Raw genomic sequence first — 17,482 nt, forward strand, 5'->3', positions numbered from 1 at the left:
GGCAGTTTCACATCTATCCTGCCCTTGCTTTCTTCATAAAGTCAATAATTATATTCTTTTCAAAACATTTGGAATTTCTGCCATTTTACAAATTCTATTAACAAGCTTGCATTTTTCCCACACCAGTCATTTGTTTGATGTCCGTAAATGTTATGCTGGTATTCCATTACTCTTGTTTTAATTTCATTGATGTTCACTTTATTATCTCTTTTGAAGACAGTATCCTTTCAGTGCAGCTGATCTTCCAAGTCATTTACTGTGTCTGATAGCATCACGAACCGTAAAGTTTCTATTATTTCTTTGAGCTTTAATCCCTTTTTCAAAACTTGTCCTCATTTCCTTCTTGTAAATAATTTGTGTTAGTATTTCACAACCATGAATTATTACACAAATGGCTTTAGACACTGTCAGCATCTGCGTTCTTTAATACCGTAATTAATATGTTCATGTTGAATTCTGATATTTCGTTCATTTCTTACATTCTATGTACCAGATGGAACACTTTGTCATCCTAAGACATCAGTAAATCTGAGGGAATGTCCTATACTCCATGTGTTGTTTGGAGTTACATTGTTCTGTAATCTTCACACTGTATCATATTTCCCACTGCACCTCCTCCTCCACTCTCTTCACTTTCTGAATATTGTCTTTAGGTTTATTTCCTGTATGCAGTCTCCTACATGTTCCTTACAGTTTTCAGCATTTCTTTCTTTGTGTAGGCTATCTGAGGTCTTGATGTTCATACAGTTGTGCCTTTTTTCTCCAAAGATTTCGAGTTTTAGTATATGTGGCATCAATATTTACCATAGTTAGTCTGTAGCTTTACATTTCTCCTTTGCCATTTTCCTCTTTTTGTTACTCTCATTTATTAGACTTTTTAAGTGCTGTTTGCCTCTTTCATGTGTGGCATTTTATATGTTCTAGATTGACATCTACATCCATACTCTGTGAAGTGCATGCCAGATGGTACGTCCCATCGTACCTTGTATTAGTGTTTCTTCCTGTTCATGAATTGCTGGATGAAAGGACTGCTCAAATGTATTTGTGACATTTGTAATTAATCTAATCTGATCTTTGCTGTCCCATTGTGTGTGATGCACAAGAGTCTTAGTGTATTCTACCTGGTGTAGGTGATATTACTCAAGAATTATGAATGTCCTTGTGAGAGCCACCCGTGAAAAAATTGTTGCATCTTTTAAGCAAGATATATTGAACAGGTGAAATACCATTGGGCTTCAAGAAGAATGTAAAAATTGCTATATCAAAGATGTCATGTACTGGCAAATGTGGGTATTACTGAACCTTAAGATAAGTAAGTCATGGTTGCTACAGATTAACGAAAATTAGCAGAAGGAAACCTAGGGAAGATTAGGTTTTGTTCTGGAGAAATGTAGTAACACATGCAGAAATATTGACTCCACAGCTGATCTTAGAAGATAATTTTAAAAAGGCAAGTCTTCATTTATACAATTTGCAGATTTAGAAAATAATGTTTAACAACATTCACTGAAACTGTGAAGTAGTTAGGGGTAAAACACAGGGAGCAGTACCTTATCCACAACTTGCACAGAAGCTGTACTGAGAGCTGAAGGATGTGATTGGAAGGTAGTAATTGAAAAGGAATGTGAAAGGGTTGTAGCCTATCAATCACGTTATTCAATCTACACATTGAGAAAGCATTTCACTATGTGAGACAGGAAAACAAAGATATCAGAGAAAAGATTTGGACTGAAATTCAGTGTTATTGACATTCCGATTTGGATAGAGATGGTAAAAAAATTAATAGATAGCAACTTGAAAGGAGGTCAGACACACACCAATGTGAAACAATGATAATCAAATGTAGTCAGATTAAGATAGCTTATGCTGTGGGATTAGGAATAGTAAATTAGACAATTAAAGTGGTGGACAAGTTTTGCTATTTCTGCAACAAAATAACTGATAATGGCAGAAGCAAAGGGAACACACATCAGGGGCTTGAAAACTATTTTTTGTCCCTGATGTGTAGGTTTCATGCAAGCAGCTCAATGAAGCAGGCCAACAATACTCCAAGATGCCTGTTGTGCAAGGCAGCCAACATGGCAGTGGATTGCAAACTATTATGTGCCTCTGACACATAGGTTGCCCTGAAAAGTAGGTCAATAACGCCAGCCAGGTCTACTTCCATACAATATATCTGTTCGGCAGGGCGGCCTTGTCAGACACTCAGATCATTGCCAAACGTTGTATGTAGATTATCAGCTAAAACACTGATTTAGTTTGTGCTGTGTGCCGGCATCCAGTAAAACATGCATAAATGGTAATTAAAAGTGACACCAGAACGACAGAACACAGAAAAGGTGTATCTGTGAGTGGCATGTTTGCAAATCTCACATGAATGAGTCTGTATAGCATGACAGCGCCGTGCTGAAGGTCCTGTGTTCAATCCCCACTACTGACAATTTATTTTAACTGTTTACATGAAACTTTTCTATGGGAGAACATTTTCCTAACATGTAGAAGCACTTTTCAGAGTTCATAGTAATGTTCCTTTGGCAATATGAATTTGCTTCGTTAGTTGAAAGTAGAAAACCTATAGAGTACATTTCTATATATAGGTGTGGTGTTCTGTTGGATATGTGCAACAGAACAGACACCACTCGTGATGAAGCAGCTAGTTCATTTGTAGTTTCCAGAGTAAACATAAACAATCGGAACAGTGAAATAAACAAACAAAAGAAAAGAACATGTGGAAGTATGATTAGTCCCATATAACACTTTCATGCGTAATACAGTAAAAATACTGTCATCATTGGGATATGAACCCAGGACCCTTGGTACGACAATCTAATGCTCTACCAACTTCCCCATGGAAGCTATACATATTAATCACAGTTATGCTCGGATGACAGCACATAGTACAAACTAAATTGGAGTTTGGTTGATACTGTTTCAACAATCAATGTTTGGTACAGATCTGAGTGTTGCACATTGGGAGGTTTGGTTGTCAGTGGAAAAATTTGAACATGAAGCTATAAAGCTGCCAGCCTCATGTTGTTAAGGGGAGTTTGCAGGGCCTATATGGGCAATGTTAAATTAGTATACTTCATGTACCTTTATCTCTGGAACCAATGAAGATAAGACTGTGCAATTTTTACAACTGACTTATCCATGTTATTTATGTCTACTAAACCAGAATTAAGAGATGAGGTACAAAAGAAGGAGAGATATATATGTATTTTCAATTATGCTATTTTTTATCAGGAATAATTGTACACATAATGCCCTAGATGGCCTTCTATTCAAGTTATTTATATGGTTGTGCTTCAGTAGGTACAATATATTGTAATGAAATAGGTGCCAAAGTTTCATATAGCTATCACAAGTAGATTTTGATATAAAGGAACATTAAGCACAAAAAAGTCATTTTGAGAAAATCTCATTTAAAGTATAAAATGATAAAAATTGACTTGTAATTATAAATTAAGTCTCAAAAACACCCACCAGCATAGTCGGCATCACCGTCTTTGCCAACTTCCTTCTCCAAAAGCTTCTTTCTTCTGATTGATTTTGCTTCTTTGGTGGTGAACTGAGCTGCACACTGTGCCTTGGCGAGTCTCATCTTCTCCAATAACTTCAAGCCCTTTACAGTATGGTAGCCTGGAATGATGTTACGATGTTGTAGAACTCTTATTCTTCCCATATTTCCATCATTAAATGTTAATACAGCATTGCTAACTTACCATTTTAGTGTATCGAGCCCTACAAAAACATTTTTAGGCACTCATGCCCAGATAATGTTATTGAATGATTCATTAGGATTCTGTGTTGGCCCATGTAAACACTTTCGGAGGAGATCTGGGTGAGCTAGGTCCCTATAAATTGGTTTTATTGCTTCCATGACAGCTTCAGGAATAGAGTTCATGTGTTCAAAAGACACTCTTGAACTTCAGCCTTCCAGAATTTACACCACGATTCAGGTCCAGGTGGTCAGAGTGCACATGTCGGTTTTCTGTCGGTTGAAAGTTTGTGGAAGTGTGTGGCCCAGATTGCTTTTCTCATTTTTTTCTAAATCATTTCCATTATTCCTGATGGCCATTCCATAATACTTCTGGAGCTGATCTATTGTTTTATCAGTCGGACAACCTCGAAGTGGCTTGCCATCAGACAGTGTGGTGGTGCGAAAAGATTGTTTTAATTTTCTGAGATGTGTGCTCATCCTCTTTTGCACATGCACAGCACATTCCAATTTCTTTATGACAATATTTTTATATTTAAAAAGAAAGATGATGAGACTTACCAAACAAAAGCGCTGGCAGGTTGATAGACACACAAACATACACACAAAATTCTAGCTTTCGCAACCAGCGGTTGCCTCGTCAGGAAAGAGGGAAGGAGAAGGAAAGACAAAAGGATATGGGTTTTAAGGGAGAGGGTAAGGAGTCATTCCAATCCCGGGAGCGGAAAGACTTACCTTAGGGGGAAAAAAGGACAGGTATACACTCGCGCGCACACACACACACATATCCATCCGCATGTACACAGACACAAGCAGACATTTGTAAAGGCAAAGAGTTTGGGCAGAGATGTCAGTCGGGACGGAAGTACAGAGGCAAAGATGATGTTGAAAGACAGGTGAGGTATGAGCGGCGGCAGATTGAAATTAGAAATTAGCGGAGATTGAGGCCTGGCGGATAGCGAGAAGAGAGGATATGCTGAAGGGCAAGTTCCCATCTCCGGAGTTCTGACAGGTTGGTGTTAGTGGGAAGTATCCAGATAACCCGGACGGTGTAACACTGTGCCAAGATGTGCTGGCCGTGCACCAAGGCATGTTTAGCCACAGGGTGATCCTCATTACCAACAAACACTGTCTGCCTGTGTCCATTCATGCAAATGGACAGTTTGTTGCTGGTCATTCCCACATAGAACGCTTCACAGTGTAGGCAGGTCAGTTGGTAAATCACGTGGGTGCTTTCACACGTGGCTCTGCCTTTGATCGTGTACACCTTCCGGGTTACAGGACTGGAATAGGTGGTGGTGGGAGGGTGCATGGGACAGGTTTTACACCGGGGCCGGTTACAAGGGTAGGAGCCAGAGGGTAGGGAAGGTGGTTTGGGGATTTCATAGGGATGAACTAAGAGGTTACGAAGGTTAGGTGGACTGCGGAAAGACACTCTTGGTGGAGTGGGGAGGATTTCATGAAGGATGGATCACATTTCAGGGCAGGATTTGAGGAAGTCGTATCCCTGCTGGAGAGCCACATTCAGAATCTGATCCAGTCCCGGAAAGTAACCTGTCACAAGTGGGGCACTTTTGGGGTTCTTCTGTGGAAGGTTCCGGGTTTGAGGAGATGAGGAAGTGGCTCTGGTTATTTGCTTCTGTACCAGGTCGGGAGGGTAGTTACGGGATGCAAAAGCTGTTTTCAGGTTGTTGGTGTAATGGTTCAAGGATTCCGGACTGGAGCAGATTCGTTTGCCACGAAGACCTAGGCTGTAGGGAAGGGACCGTTTGATGTGGAATGGGTGGCAGCTGTCATAATGAAGGTACTGTTGCTTGTTGGTGGGTTTGACCAGCAACAAACTGTCCATTCGCATGAATGGACACAGGCAGACAGTGTTTGTTGGTAATGAGGATCACCCTGTGGCTAAACATGCCTTGGTGCACGGCCAGCACATCTTGGCACAGTGTTACACCGTCCGGGTTATCTGGATACTTCCCACTAACACCAACCTGTCAGAACCCCGGAGATGGGAACTTGCCCTTCAACATATCCTCTCTTCTCGCTATCCGCCAGGCCTCAATCTCCGCTAATTTCTAATTTCAATCTGCCGCCGCTCATACCTCACCTGTCTTTCAACATCATCTTTGCCTCTGTACTTCCGTCCCGACTGACATCTCTGCCCAAACTCTTTGCCTTTACAAATGTCTGCTTTTGTCTGTGTATATGCGGATGGATGTGTGTGTGTGTGTGTGTGTGTGTGTGTGTGTGCGCGCGCGCGCGAGTGTATTCCTGTCCTTTTTTCCCCCTAAGGTAAGTCTTTCCGCTCCCGGGATTGGAATGACTCCTTACCCTCTCCCTTAAAACCCATATCCTTTTGTCTTTCCTTCTCGTTCCCTCTTTCCTGACGAGGCAACCGTTGGTTGCGAAAGCTAGAATTTTGTGCGTATGTTTGTGTTTGTTTGTGTGTCTATCGACCTGCCAGCGCTTTTGTTTGGTAAGTCTCATCATCTTTCTTTTTAAATATATTTTTCCCACCTGGAATGTTTCCCTCTATTATATTCATGACAATATTTTTATATGGATTTGCTTCAACAACACCCTTATTGCCTTAGGGTGTATCATACACCCCTTTCCTGCAGTGATCTCCTAAACATTTTCATTACGGCATCAGCTTCCGTTCCTCCACTAGTTCCTTCATAATTTTTCTGGCAGTTTTAATGTTCATTTTTTCCATTTTTGTCACAGGAGCTGTGGCAGTATTTTTTTAAGTGCCTCAAAATCAATTACTTTGCCTGTGTCTACACTTGTGATTGTGACAACTGAGTAGTTCAACATGTTACCCCACTTTTGCCATGTCCCATCAAACGCAACTGGTATATCAATGTTACCTTCATTCACTTCAACAGCTTCATTTGTTGCAGCCTTCATTGACAGGGAAGCAACAGAGTCAACAGCGTCTCCTATAACTTCAGTATACCTCTGAATTTTTGTAGGTGGTGATGGTAGATTCATAACCGAACAGAAACATTGAGCTGCACTAAGACCTTTTTTGATAGCTCTCATGGCATAGAAAAGTCTTAAATTTACCTCAAAAAGATTATTCTTGCATTCATTTGACGTTACAAATTACTTTTTGTTGTCACAGCCAGTGCAAATAATTACTATTGTCGTAGTGAGTACTATTCTTGCAGAAAAATCTTCTTCAATAATTACTTTTCCGCCACAAATATTACTGCACAATGTATCACACAACACCTGAATTAAAATGTTCACATCACACAAAGCATATCCCAGACCAGAAGTACTATTTTCTAAATTATCCTGCAGTAATCCTAGTTCCTCGAACTGTTTATGTAATTTAGCTTTACTTGCATTGGGTGAGGTCACATCTCACTTGTTCTTTGGTGGCACATCAAGGTTATTTGATTTTACACTCCTTGTGGGTTCCAACTCTTGAACAACACAATTTTATACTTCCAGTGTATTGGTTTACACCAAACATACGTTTCTTGAATAGGCTAGCACTTCTAGGCATGTTTATATTACGTCAAACTGCACCAGATTACACTGAAAGTCACTGTTTCACTCAAAACAAACAAACAAATGCCAAGCAACTGCGAAATACAGTGTGACTAACGTCGAGTGCCATGTGTTTTCTGTCAGAGATTTAAATCACAGCCTACTATAAAATGTAGGTTTTGAGATATTCACATATAAACAGACGCACATCCGAAATCTGGTGATCTCGCAGATACACATGTAAGACTTCAAAATTAAAAATAAAATACTTCTAAACGTCACTCACAGATAATTTATACACAATTTTCTGCAGGAAAGAGTACATAATATTCTAGGGCATGTTTTGTAAAATGTGAAAATTTTCGAATTTTTGCCTGTAAACTCTTCTTAAGATGTCAGTTGCACATTCACTGTCAACCATATTAATTGGTAACGTTTCTCTAAGTTTGTGAAGTTCCAACATGTGAGCAGCTTTCCCTAATGAGTTGAGTCCATCTCGTCATTGCTTCCCTTGCTACAAACTTGGGGGTGAGTAGCTGTAGAAGTGAAATGTGTGTGTGTGTTTTTTTTTTTTTTTTTTTTACGTTATCTGGAAGACTAATTATGATTTAATTCTCCATTGTATGCCTTTCAAACACTCAGTGGCTCAGCTGTCTGGCGGGACTACTCTCACAGTGTCCACTGTTTGTTCTCCACCTAGTACTCTTCAGTAGCTTTTGACTGTTAGTATTATTAAACTATATATTGTTTGGTGTATACTGAAAAAATTTAAATGCTGATTTCTGTGATCAGGAGATTAGGTTTTACAATTATCATTACATCTTCTGTTTCCAGGTACTATAACAGTATATTTGATGATGCATCGACACTCAACTACACATATTACAATGGCTCTGTTCCACCTGAGGATTCACTTGCATCATTTATAGCTAACTTCTCTACAGTTTTGGCACAGTCATTGTTCTACATGGCAACGAAAACAAAAAACACTAATGCATCTGTTGATGCAACTCTGGTGAGATTGGTTATTTTGCATTTTTGTAGTTGTATACAGGCACAGTTTTTGTATGAATAGCATTTACTACATAATGTTAAATGCATTATCATTGTTGACTGTCTGGATTTTTTTTACACACACACACACACACACACACACACACAGTTATGCAATGAAGCAGCAGTAATTCTAATTTGCTTATAAAAATGTCTCTGCTATCTAGTACACTATTTTGTAAAACTGTACAAGTAATATTTTTTTTTTCTTCTGTAAGTCTAGTTCTCTACCTTTTGCACACTGTTTCATCACACAAAATTGCTTATATTTTTCATAAGTGGCTGTAACAATGTTTTTTATTTCTAAATGGTATTTTTAATTATCTAAAAGTAATTTTTAATTATCTGCATTCTTCTCTACATAATAGCAATCATAATGTGTGACTGTTCTAATTATGTTGTTGCTAATTATGATGATGATGATGATCATGATGACGGCAATGTTGAGTATATTACCTAACAAAAGCAACTTAAATCTTATCAGTTGTGCCACCACAGTGTTGTTCACACCACAGAAAGAGAGAGATAAAGAGCAACAGTGCACATTCTGTTTGTCTTACAGGTAGAGTGCTATGGTGCTCTATATCTAGCTACAGTTGTTGATGTTGTTGTCCAGAGCCTGGTTTGATCCAGCTCTCCGTGCTACTCTATCCTGTGCAAGTGTCTTCATCTCTGAGTACCTACGGCAACCTACATCCCTCTGAATCTGCTTAGTGTGTTCATCTCTTGGTGTCCCTCTATGATTTTTTCCCTCTGCGCTTTCCTCCAGTACTAAATTGGTGATCCCTTGATGCCTCAGAGTGTGCCAAACCAAACGATCCCTTCTGCTAGTCAAGTTGTGCCACAAATTCCTCTTCTTCCCAATTCTATTCAGTACCACCTCATTAGTTATGTGATTACGCATCTAATCTTCAGCATTCTTCTGTAGCACCAAATTTCTAAAGCATCTATTCTCTTCTTGTGTAAACTATTATCGTCTATGTTTCACTTCCATACATGGCTACACTCCATGTAAGTACTTTCAGGATGGACTTCCTGACACTTCTATACTACTACTACTACTACTACTATTATGTGATCATGGCCCAGTGGACCGCTTGCATCTACGAGTTTCCTCCCCCACTGTATTCTGTCCATTGCTGCTATCCACCATCCGTTCACATCTATTGACACTTGGTTTAAATCTTCATGGAGTCCATCCCTCCAACGCTTCTTGGGTCTCCCTGGCGGTCTCTTTCCTGTAGGTGTGAAATCCAGGAGCTTTCGAGGCTGTGATCCTCCATTCGGGCCACATGGCCGGCCCACTGCATTTGTTTGGCTTTGACAGTTCCTGCTATGTTGGGCTGCTGGTATAGTTCAAGCTCTTTGTTGTATATGAGCTTCCATTCCCTTGTATCTGCTTCCAGAACCTGACCGAAGATTCTTCCGAAGCACTTTTCTCTCAAAAACAAGGAGCTTATGGAAGTCCTGTTTCCAGATGCTCCATGTCTCACAGCCATATAGAACAACAGGCTGGATCAGGGTTTTGTACAGTCGAATCTTTAACTATCTGGTCCAAATGACCAAAGCAGTTGTGTTAGGCTGTGGTAAGATCGGTTTCCTGCTTGTATTCTGGCATTGATCTCTGCTTCACGTGATGAGTTCTCATTTAAAAGTACCCCTAGGTATTTGAATTCTTGCACTCTCTTGTAGGAATGGTCCCCAACCTGCAGTGATTGTAGATGATCGGCAGTCTGACAATGACCATGCATCATAATGAGGTACTCTGTCTTGGCTTCATTTATGTTTAGCCCAAATTTGCTGGCAGCCTCCTTTAGTGCTTTGGTCATTTGCTCCAACTCCTCTTCCGACCTAGAGAGTAAACAGATGTCGTCTGCATAGGCTAAGTATGCCAGTCTCTTTCCTTCAATTTCAATCCCTTCGTTCTCTTGGAAGGTCTCGCGTACGATCTTCTCGAGGGCAAAGTTGAACATGATAGGGGACAACCCATCTCCTTGCCTGAGTCCTGTCACAATTTCAAACTCCTCAGTTACGCGATTTCCCATCTTCACCTTTGCACGTGTTTTGTTCAGACAGATCTTTATCAGATTGATGAGTTTCTCTGCTATGCCAAACTCCCTTAAACAGTTGAGCAGGCTCTTGCGATGTATGCAATCATAGGCCTTCTTAAAATCAACGAATAAAATATGCAAATCTTTACCATATTCACCCAGTTTCTCAGTGAGCTGCCAGAGACTGAAGATATGATCTACTGTTGACTGTCCTGACTGGAAACCTCCCTTGTACTCCCCAATCACCGATTCTGTCACTGGCTGAATTCTATGTATGAGGCAATTGGACAGGATCTTATAGCAGACGTTAAGCAGGACGATTCCTCGATAGTTGTCACATTTCAGTTTGTCGCCCTTTTTATGTATTGGACAAATCAGAGCTGTTTTCCATTCTCCTGGTAGTTCTTCTTTGGTCCATATTGCCTGTATCAGTGGGTGTATTTTTTCTGCAAGTTTCTTTCCTCCTACCAGGATCATTTCAGCCTGTATTCCATCTTCACCTGGACTCTTATTCTGTTTAAGGTGTCTCGTTTCTATCTCATCCGGGGTAGGTGGGGCGTAGTCTGCATCGGCTGTAATTGGGTACTGGAAATCAAACTGCAGTTCAGGTTCATCACAATTTAGCAGCTGTAGAAAGTACTCTTTGCATCTCTCAGCTATATCCCTATCGTTCATCAGGATCTTATCACAGGAATCTTTGACAAGATTCTGCTTGGTCTGGTGACCTTTGCAGAGGTACTTCACCTTCAGAAACATTTCCCTACTCTTTTGTCCTCTGAAGTATGTTTCTGCTTCTATACTCAATGTTAACAAATTTCTCTTCTTCAGAAATGATTTCCTTGCCATAGTCTGTCTACATTTTATATCCTCTCTACTTCTCCTTTCCAGGCACTGCCCATTGCATTCAAGTACTCTTCCATATCCTTTGCTGTCTCTGATAGAATTATAATGTTGTCAACAAACTTCGAACTTTTTGTCTCTTCTCCATGAATTTTAATTACTACTCTAAATTTTTCTTCTGTTTCCTGTACTGCTTGCTCAATATACAGTTTGAATAATGTCAGGGATAGGCTGCAACTATGTCTCACTCCCGTCTTGACCACTGCTTCCCTTTTGTGCCCCTAGACTCTTATAAACTGTCATCTACATCTACATCTACATCTACATCTATACTCCGCGAGCCACCTTACGGTGTGTGGCGGAGGGTACTTATTGTACCACTATCTGATCCCCCCTTCCCTGTTCCATTCACGAATTGTGCGTGGGAAGAACGACTGCTTGTAAGTCTCCGTATTTGCTCTAATTTCTCGGATCTTTTCGTTGTGATCATTACGCGAGATATATGTGGGCGGTAGTAATATGTTGCCCATCTCTTCCCGGAATGTGCTCTCTCGTAATTTCGATAATAAACCTCTCCGTATTGCGTAACGCCTTTCTTGAAGTGTCCGCCACTGGAGCTTGTTCAGCATCTCCGTAACGCTCTCGCGCTGACTAAATGTCCCCATGACGAATCGCGCTGCTTTTCGCTGGATCATGTCTATCTCTTCTATTAATCCAACCTGGTAAGGGTCCCATACTGATGAGCAATACTCAAGAATCGGACGAACAAGCGTTTTGTAAGCTACTTCTTTCGTCGATGAGTCACATTTTCTTAGAATTCTTCCTATGAATCTCAACCTGGCGCCTGCTTTTCCCGCTATTTGTTTTATGTGATCATTCCACTTCAGATCGCTCCGGATAGTAACTCCTAAGTATTTTACGGTCGTTACCGCTTCCAATGATTTACCACCTATGGCATAATCGTACTGGAATGGATTTCTGCCCCTATGTATGCGCATTATATTACATTTATCTACGTTTAGGGAAAGCTGCCAGCTGTCGCACCATGCATTAATCCTCTGCAGGTCTTCCTGGAGTACGTACGAGTCTTCTGATGTTGCTACTTTCTTGTAGACAACCGTGTCATCTGCAAATAGCCTCACGGAGCTACCGATGTTGTCAACTAAGTCATTTATGTATATTGTAAACAATAAAGGTCCTATCACGCTTCCTTGCGGTACTCCCGAAATTACCTCTACATCTGCAGATTTTGAACCGTTAAGAATGACATGTTGTGTTCTTTCTTCTAGGAAATCCTGAATCCAATCACAAACCTGGTCCGATATTCCGTAAGCTCGTATTTTTTTCACTAAACGTAAGTGCGGAACCGTATCAAATGCCTTCCTGAAGTCCAGGAATACGGCATCAATCTGCTCGCCAGTGTCTACGGCACTGTGAATTTCTTGGGCAAATAGGGCGAGCTGAGTTTCACATGATCTCTGTTTGCGGAATCCATGTTGGTTATGATGAAGGAGATTTGTATTATCTAAGAACGTCATAATACGAGAACACAAAACATGTTCCATTATTCTACAACAGATTGACGTAAGCGAAATAGGCCTATAATTATTCGCATCTGATTTATGACCCTTCTTGAAAATGGGAACGACCTGCGCTTTCTTCCAGTCGCTAGGTACTTTACGTTCTTCCAGCGATCTACGATAAATTGCTGATAGAAAGGGGGCAAGTTCTTTAGCATAATCACTGTAGAATCTTAAGGGTATCTCGTCTGGTCCGGATGCTTTTTCGCTACTAAGTGATAGCAGTTGTTTTTCAATTCCGATATCGTTTATTTCAATATTTTCCATTTTGGCGTCCGTGCGACGGCTGAAGTCAGGGACCGTGTTACGATTTTCCGCAGTGAAACAGTTTCGGAACACTGAATTCAGTATTTCTGCCTTTCTTCGGTCGTCCTCTGTTTCGGTGCCATCGTGGTCAACGAGTGACTGAATAGGGGATTTAGATCCGCTTACCGATTTTACATATGACCAAAACTTTTTAGGGTTCTTGTTTAGATTGTTTGCTAATGTTTTATGTTCGAATTCGTTGAATGCTTCTCTCATTGCTCTCTTTACGCTCTTTTTCGCTTCGTTCAGCTTTTCCTTATCAGCTATGATTCGACTACTCTTAAACCTATGATGAAGCTTTCTTTGTTTCCGTAGTACCTTTCGTACATGATTGTTATACCACGGTGGATCTTTCCCCTCGCTTTGGACCTTAGTCGGTACGAACTTATCTAAGGCGTACTGGACGATGTTTCTGAATTTTTTCCATTTTTGTTCCACATCCTCTTCCTCAGAAATGAATGTTTGATGGTGGTCACTCAGATATTCTGCGATTTGTGCCCTATCACTCTTGTTAAGCAAATATATTTTCCTTCCTTTCTTGGCATTTCTTATTACACTTGTAGTCATTGATGCAACCACTGACTTCTGATCACTGATACCCTCTTCTACATTCACGGAGTCGAAAAGTTCCGGTCTATTTGTTGCTATGAGGTCTAAAACGTTAGCTTCACGAGTTGGTTCTCTAACTATCTGCTCGAAGTAATTCTCGGACAAGGCAGTCAGGATAATGTCACAAGAGTCTCTGTCCCTGGCTCCAGTTCTGATTGTGTGACTGTCCCATTCTATACCTGGTAGATTGAAGTCTCCCCCTATTACAATAGTATGATCACGAAACTTCTTCACGACGTTCTGCAGGTTCTCTCTGAGGCGCTCAACTACTACGGTTGCTGATGCTGGTGGTCTATAGAAGCATCCGACTATCATATCTGACCCACCTTTGATACTTAGCTTAACCCAGATTATTTCACATTCGCATTCGCTAATAACTTCACTGGATATTATTGAATTCTTTACTGCTATAAATACTCCTCCACCATTGGCGTTTATCCTATCCTTGCGGTATATATTCCATTCTGTGTCTAGGATTTCGTTACTGTTCACTTCCGGTTTTAACCAACTTTCCGTTCCTAATACTATATGCGCACTATTTCCTTCGATAAGAGATACTAATTCAGGAACCTTGCCCTGGATACTCCTGCAGTTTACCAATATTACGTTAACTTTTCCTGTTTTTGGTCTCTGAGGACGGACATTCTTTATCAACGATGATAATGTCCTCTCTGGTAAGCCGTCAGGTATTTTATCGTTTCGCCCAAGGGGGGGTCCCTCTAACCTAAAAAACCCCCGTGTGCACGCCACACATACTCTGCTACCCTAGTAGCTGCTTCCGGTGTGTGGTGCACGCCTGACCTGTCTAGGGGGGCCCTACAGTTCTCCACCCAATAACGGAGGTCGATGAATTTGCAACCATTATAGTCGCAGAGTCGTCTGAGCCTCTGGTTTAGACCCTCTGGTTTCTGTACAAATTGTAAATAGCCTTTCGATCCCTGTATTTTACCTCTGCCCCCTTCAGAATATGAGAGAGAGTATTCCAGTCAACATTGTCAAAGGCTTTCTGTAAGTCTACAAATGCTAGAAACATAGGTTTGTCTTTCCTTAACCTATCTTCTAAGATAAGCCATAGGGTCAGTGTTGCCTCGTGTTTTCCAACATTTCTACAGAATCCAAACTGATCTTCCCCAAAGTTGGCTTGTACTATTTTTCCATTCATGTGCAAAGAATTCATGTTAGTATTTTGCAAGTGTGACATATTAAACTGATATTTTGGCAATTTTCACACCTGTCAAGATCTGCTTTCTTTGGGATTGGAATTATTATATTCTTTTTGAAGTCTGAGGGTATTTAGCCTGTCTCATACGTCTTGCTTACCAGATGGAAGAGTTTTGTCATGCCTGGCTCTCCCAAGGCTATAAGTAGTTCTAACAGAATGTTGTCTATCCCTGGGGCCTTGTTTCAACTTGGATGTTTCAGTGCTCTGTCAAATACTTCATGTAGTATCATATTTCCCATTTTATCTTCATCTATGTCCTCTTCCATTTCTATAATATTACCCCCAAGTACATTGCATTTCTATAGACCCTCTATGTACTCCTTCCACCTTTCTGCTTTTTCTTCTTTGCTTAGGACTGGTTTTCCATCAGAGTTCTTGATATTCATACAAGTGGTTCTCTTTTCACGAAACTTCTCTTTAATTCTCCTGCAGGCAGTATCTGTCTTATCCCTAGTGATATACACTTCTAAATCCTTCCATTTGTCCTCTAGTCATGCCTGCTTAGCTGTTTTGCATTTCTTGTCGATCTCATTTTTGAGATGTTTGTATTCCTTTCCGCTGCTTCATTTACTGCATTTTTATATTTTCTCTGTTCATCAATAAAATTCAGTATCTCTTCTTTTACCCAAGGATTTCCACTAGCCCTCGTTTTTACCTACTTGATCCTCTGCTGCCTTCGCTGTTTCATTTACTATTCACATTGTAGGATGTATTAATATGCATTTTGTCTAAAAATAGTTCGTACTAATCTCAATGTATATTGAAATGATTAAGATACTTCAGTCGTCAGATTCTGGGGAACTGAGATCATCATGTGGGAATGAATATATGTGTGTGTGTGTGTGTGTGTGTGTGTGTGTGTGTGTGTGTGTGTGTGTGTGTCTGTATCTCTTCAGTCAAAAGGCAAACATATCGTTGGAATTTTAAATATCAGAACATTGCCAAAAGTTTGCAAATTAAAACAGCTAATGGATGTACCAGAAAAACTCAGAGTTCAAATTCTAGCACTATAATCTGCAGTGTGGCACAGCATCTGTGACGTAGGCAAAGATTACCCGTTGAGTGCTCAGTTTCACATTTTTCTGTGAAATAATTTCAGTCCTTTCAATCATATCAGCAAACAAGGTATCTGCATTAATCAAATGTTTTGCATTCATGATGTCCTGCAGCCTGCACAAATTTGATGAATAATGTGTGTGTGTGTGTGTGTGTGCGCGTGCGTGCGTGCGTGCGTGCGCGCACACACGCACACACACACATACGTATGTACACACAATCATCTACACATACATACGTACCCACAACACTCGCTTCAACAGTAACACAGTTTCCTGTCAAATCGCTGAAGTTAAGTGCTGTCAGACTTGGCTAGCTTGTGGATGGCTGCCTGTCCGGGTCTGTCGAGCGCTGTTGGCGAGTGGCCTGCACTCAGCCCTTGTGAGATGAGTTGAAGAGCTACTCAATGGAGAAGTAGTGGCCCCAGTCGTGAAAGCTGAGAACATTTGGGAGAGCAGTATGCTGACCACATGCCTCTCCACATCCGCATCCAGCCTTGTGAAGCAAAGTTTCAGTCCAACAAATCCAAACTGAAAACAGCTAGAACGCCAAAGTCTGATCATGAAGTTCTAAAACCAAACTCTACATTTTCCATGAAAACACTTCATGTAAGTGGAACCATTTCAAAAACTGAAAATGCTATGCATATTGAAATACTTGCACACTGCCAAGAAAGGAAAAGATAGGTATTGGAATGACACCTGAGTTAAAGCAGTAGATTGTAGCCTCAAAATGTGGTGACTGTGACATTCTTACAAATCAGAAAATGATAAGTTCCTCAAAATTAAAAAACAAATGTCAAAAATCAATTATGTGGAAGAATGTAAATAGCAGCATACTAGAAACTACTACCAGAAATTTGAAAAACTCCACAGTTGTCAATTCTCAGTTTATGCCTCAGGCTTATATGCTTATTTTCAGAACACTGGAAACATACAACAAAGAAAACTAAGAGCCTTTTGCAGGCTATTTTCAAACTTACTAAATTGTAGAAGTTCCAGAAATCAATTCACGTTGTTCACCCACTCAAATACAGACTCTGCAGCCCTGACACTGAAAGAAATCAAACAAATAATTTGCAATGTGGAAAATAATAATGCACAGGGAGAGACTAAATAATTGCTGAAAAGTTGAAAAAAGTGGCAGCAATCTTACTCAGATTCATCAAGAGATATTTCAGGACGTCTGTCTTAGTGAGAAAACCCCAAAAGAATGTAAGCATGCATTAATCTACCCACTTCATAAGAAAGGAGATCAAACTTGTATAAAAAAAAAAATTAGAGATGAATTTCCTGATATAATTGATTGGCGACTCCATGGAGTGTCCTGTGCACCACAACCAGATAATGGATATACTTAGAAGGAGAGACAGCATTGGTCGTATTTTTTTGTTTTATTAACCGCAAAATTGATTTTCGATCACTTCGTGACCATCCTCAGTGCTGTAATATACAATTTAAATTGGTAGGCACTGGTGTCAACAAGCTTAGAGCGATCACATCAGTTTATGTGATCGCTCTAAGCTTGTTGACACCAGTGCCTACCA

General features: G+C 40.3%; 1 protein-coding gene across 3 annotated transcripts in view; it reads left to right on the forward strand.

Moving 5' to 3' along the window:
• The window catches only part of LOC126100310 (nicastrin), a 142,979-nt gene that overhangs the window by 84,230 nt on the left and 41,267 nt on the right, over positions 1-17,482 (forward strand). For all 3 annotated transcript variants that reach the window (XM_049910919.1, XM_049910921.1, XM_049910920.1), the window contains exon 8: positions 8,054-8,234. In XM_049910919.1, coding sequence (XP_049766876.1) covers positions 8,054-8,234 — 181 coding nt within the window. The remainder of the gene's footprint in view (positions 1-8,053; positions 8,235-17,482) is intronic.

This window comes from Schistocerca cancellata, chromosome 9 (genome assembly GCF_023864275.1).
Source record: "Schistocerca cancellata isolate TAMUIC-IGC-003103 chromosome 9, iqSchCanc2.1, whole genome shotgun sequence".
In the NCBI taxonomy this organism is placed as follows: Eukaryota; Metazoa; Arthropoda; class Insecta; order Orthoptera; family Acrididae; genus Schistocerca; species Schistocerca cancellata.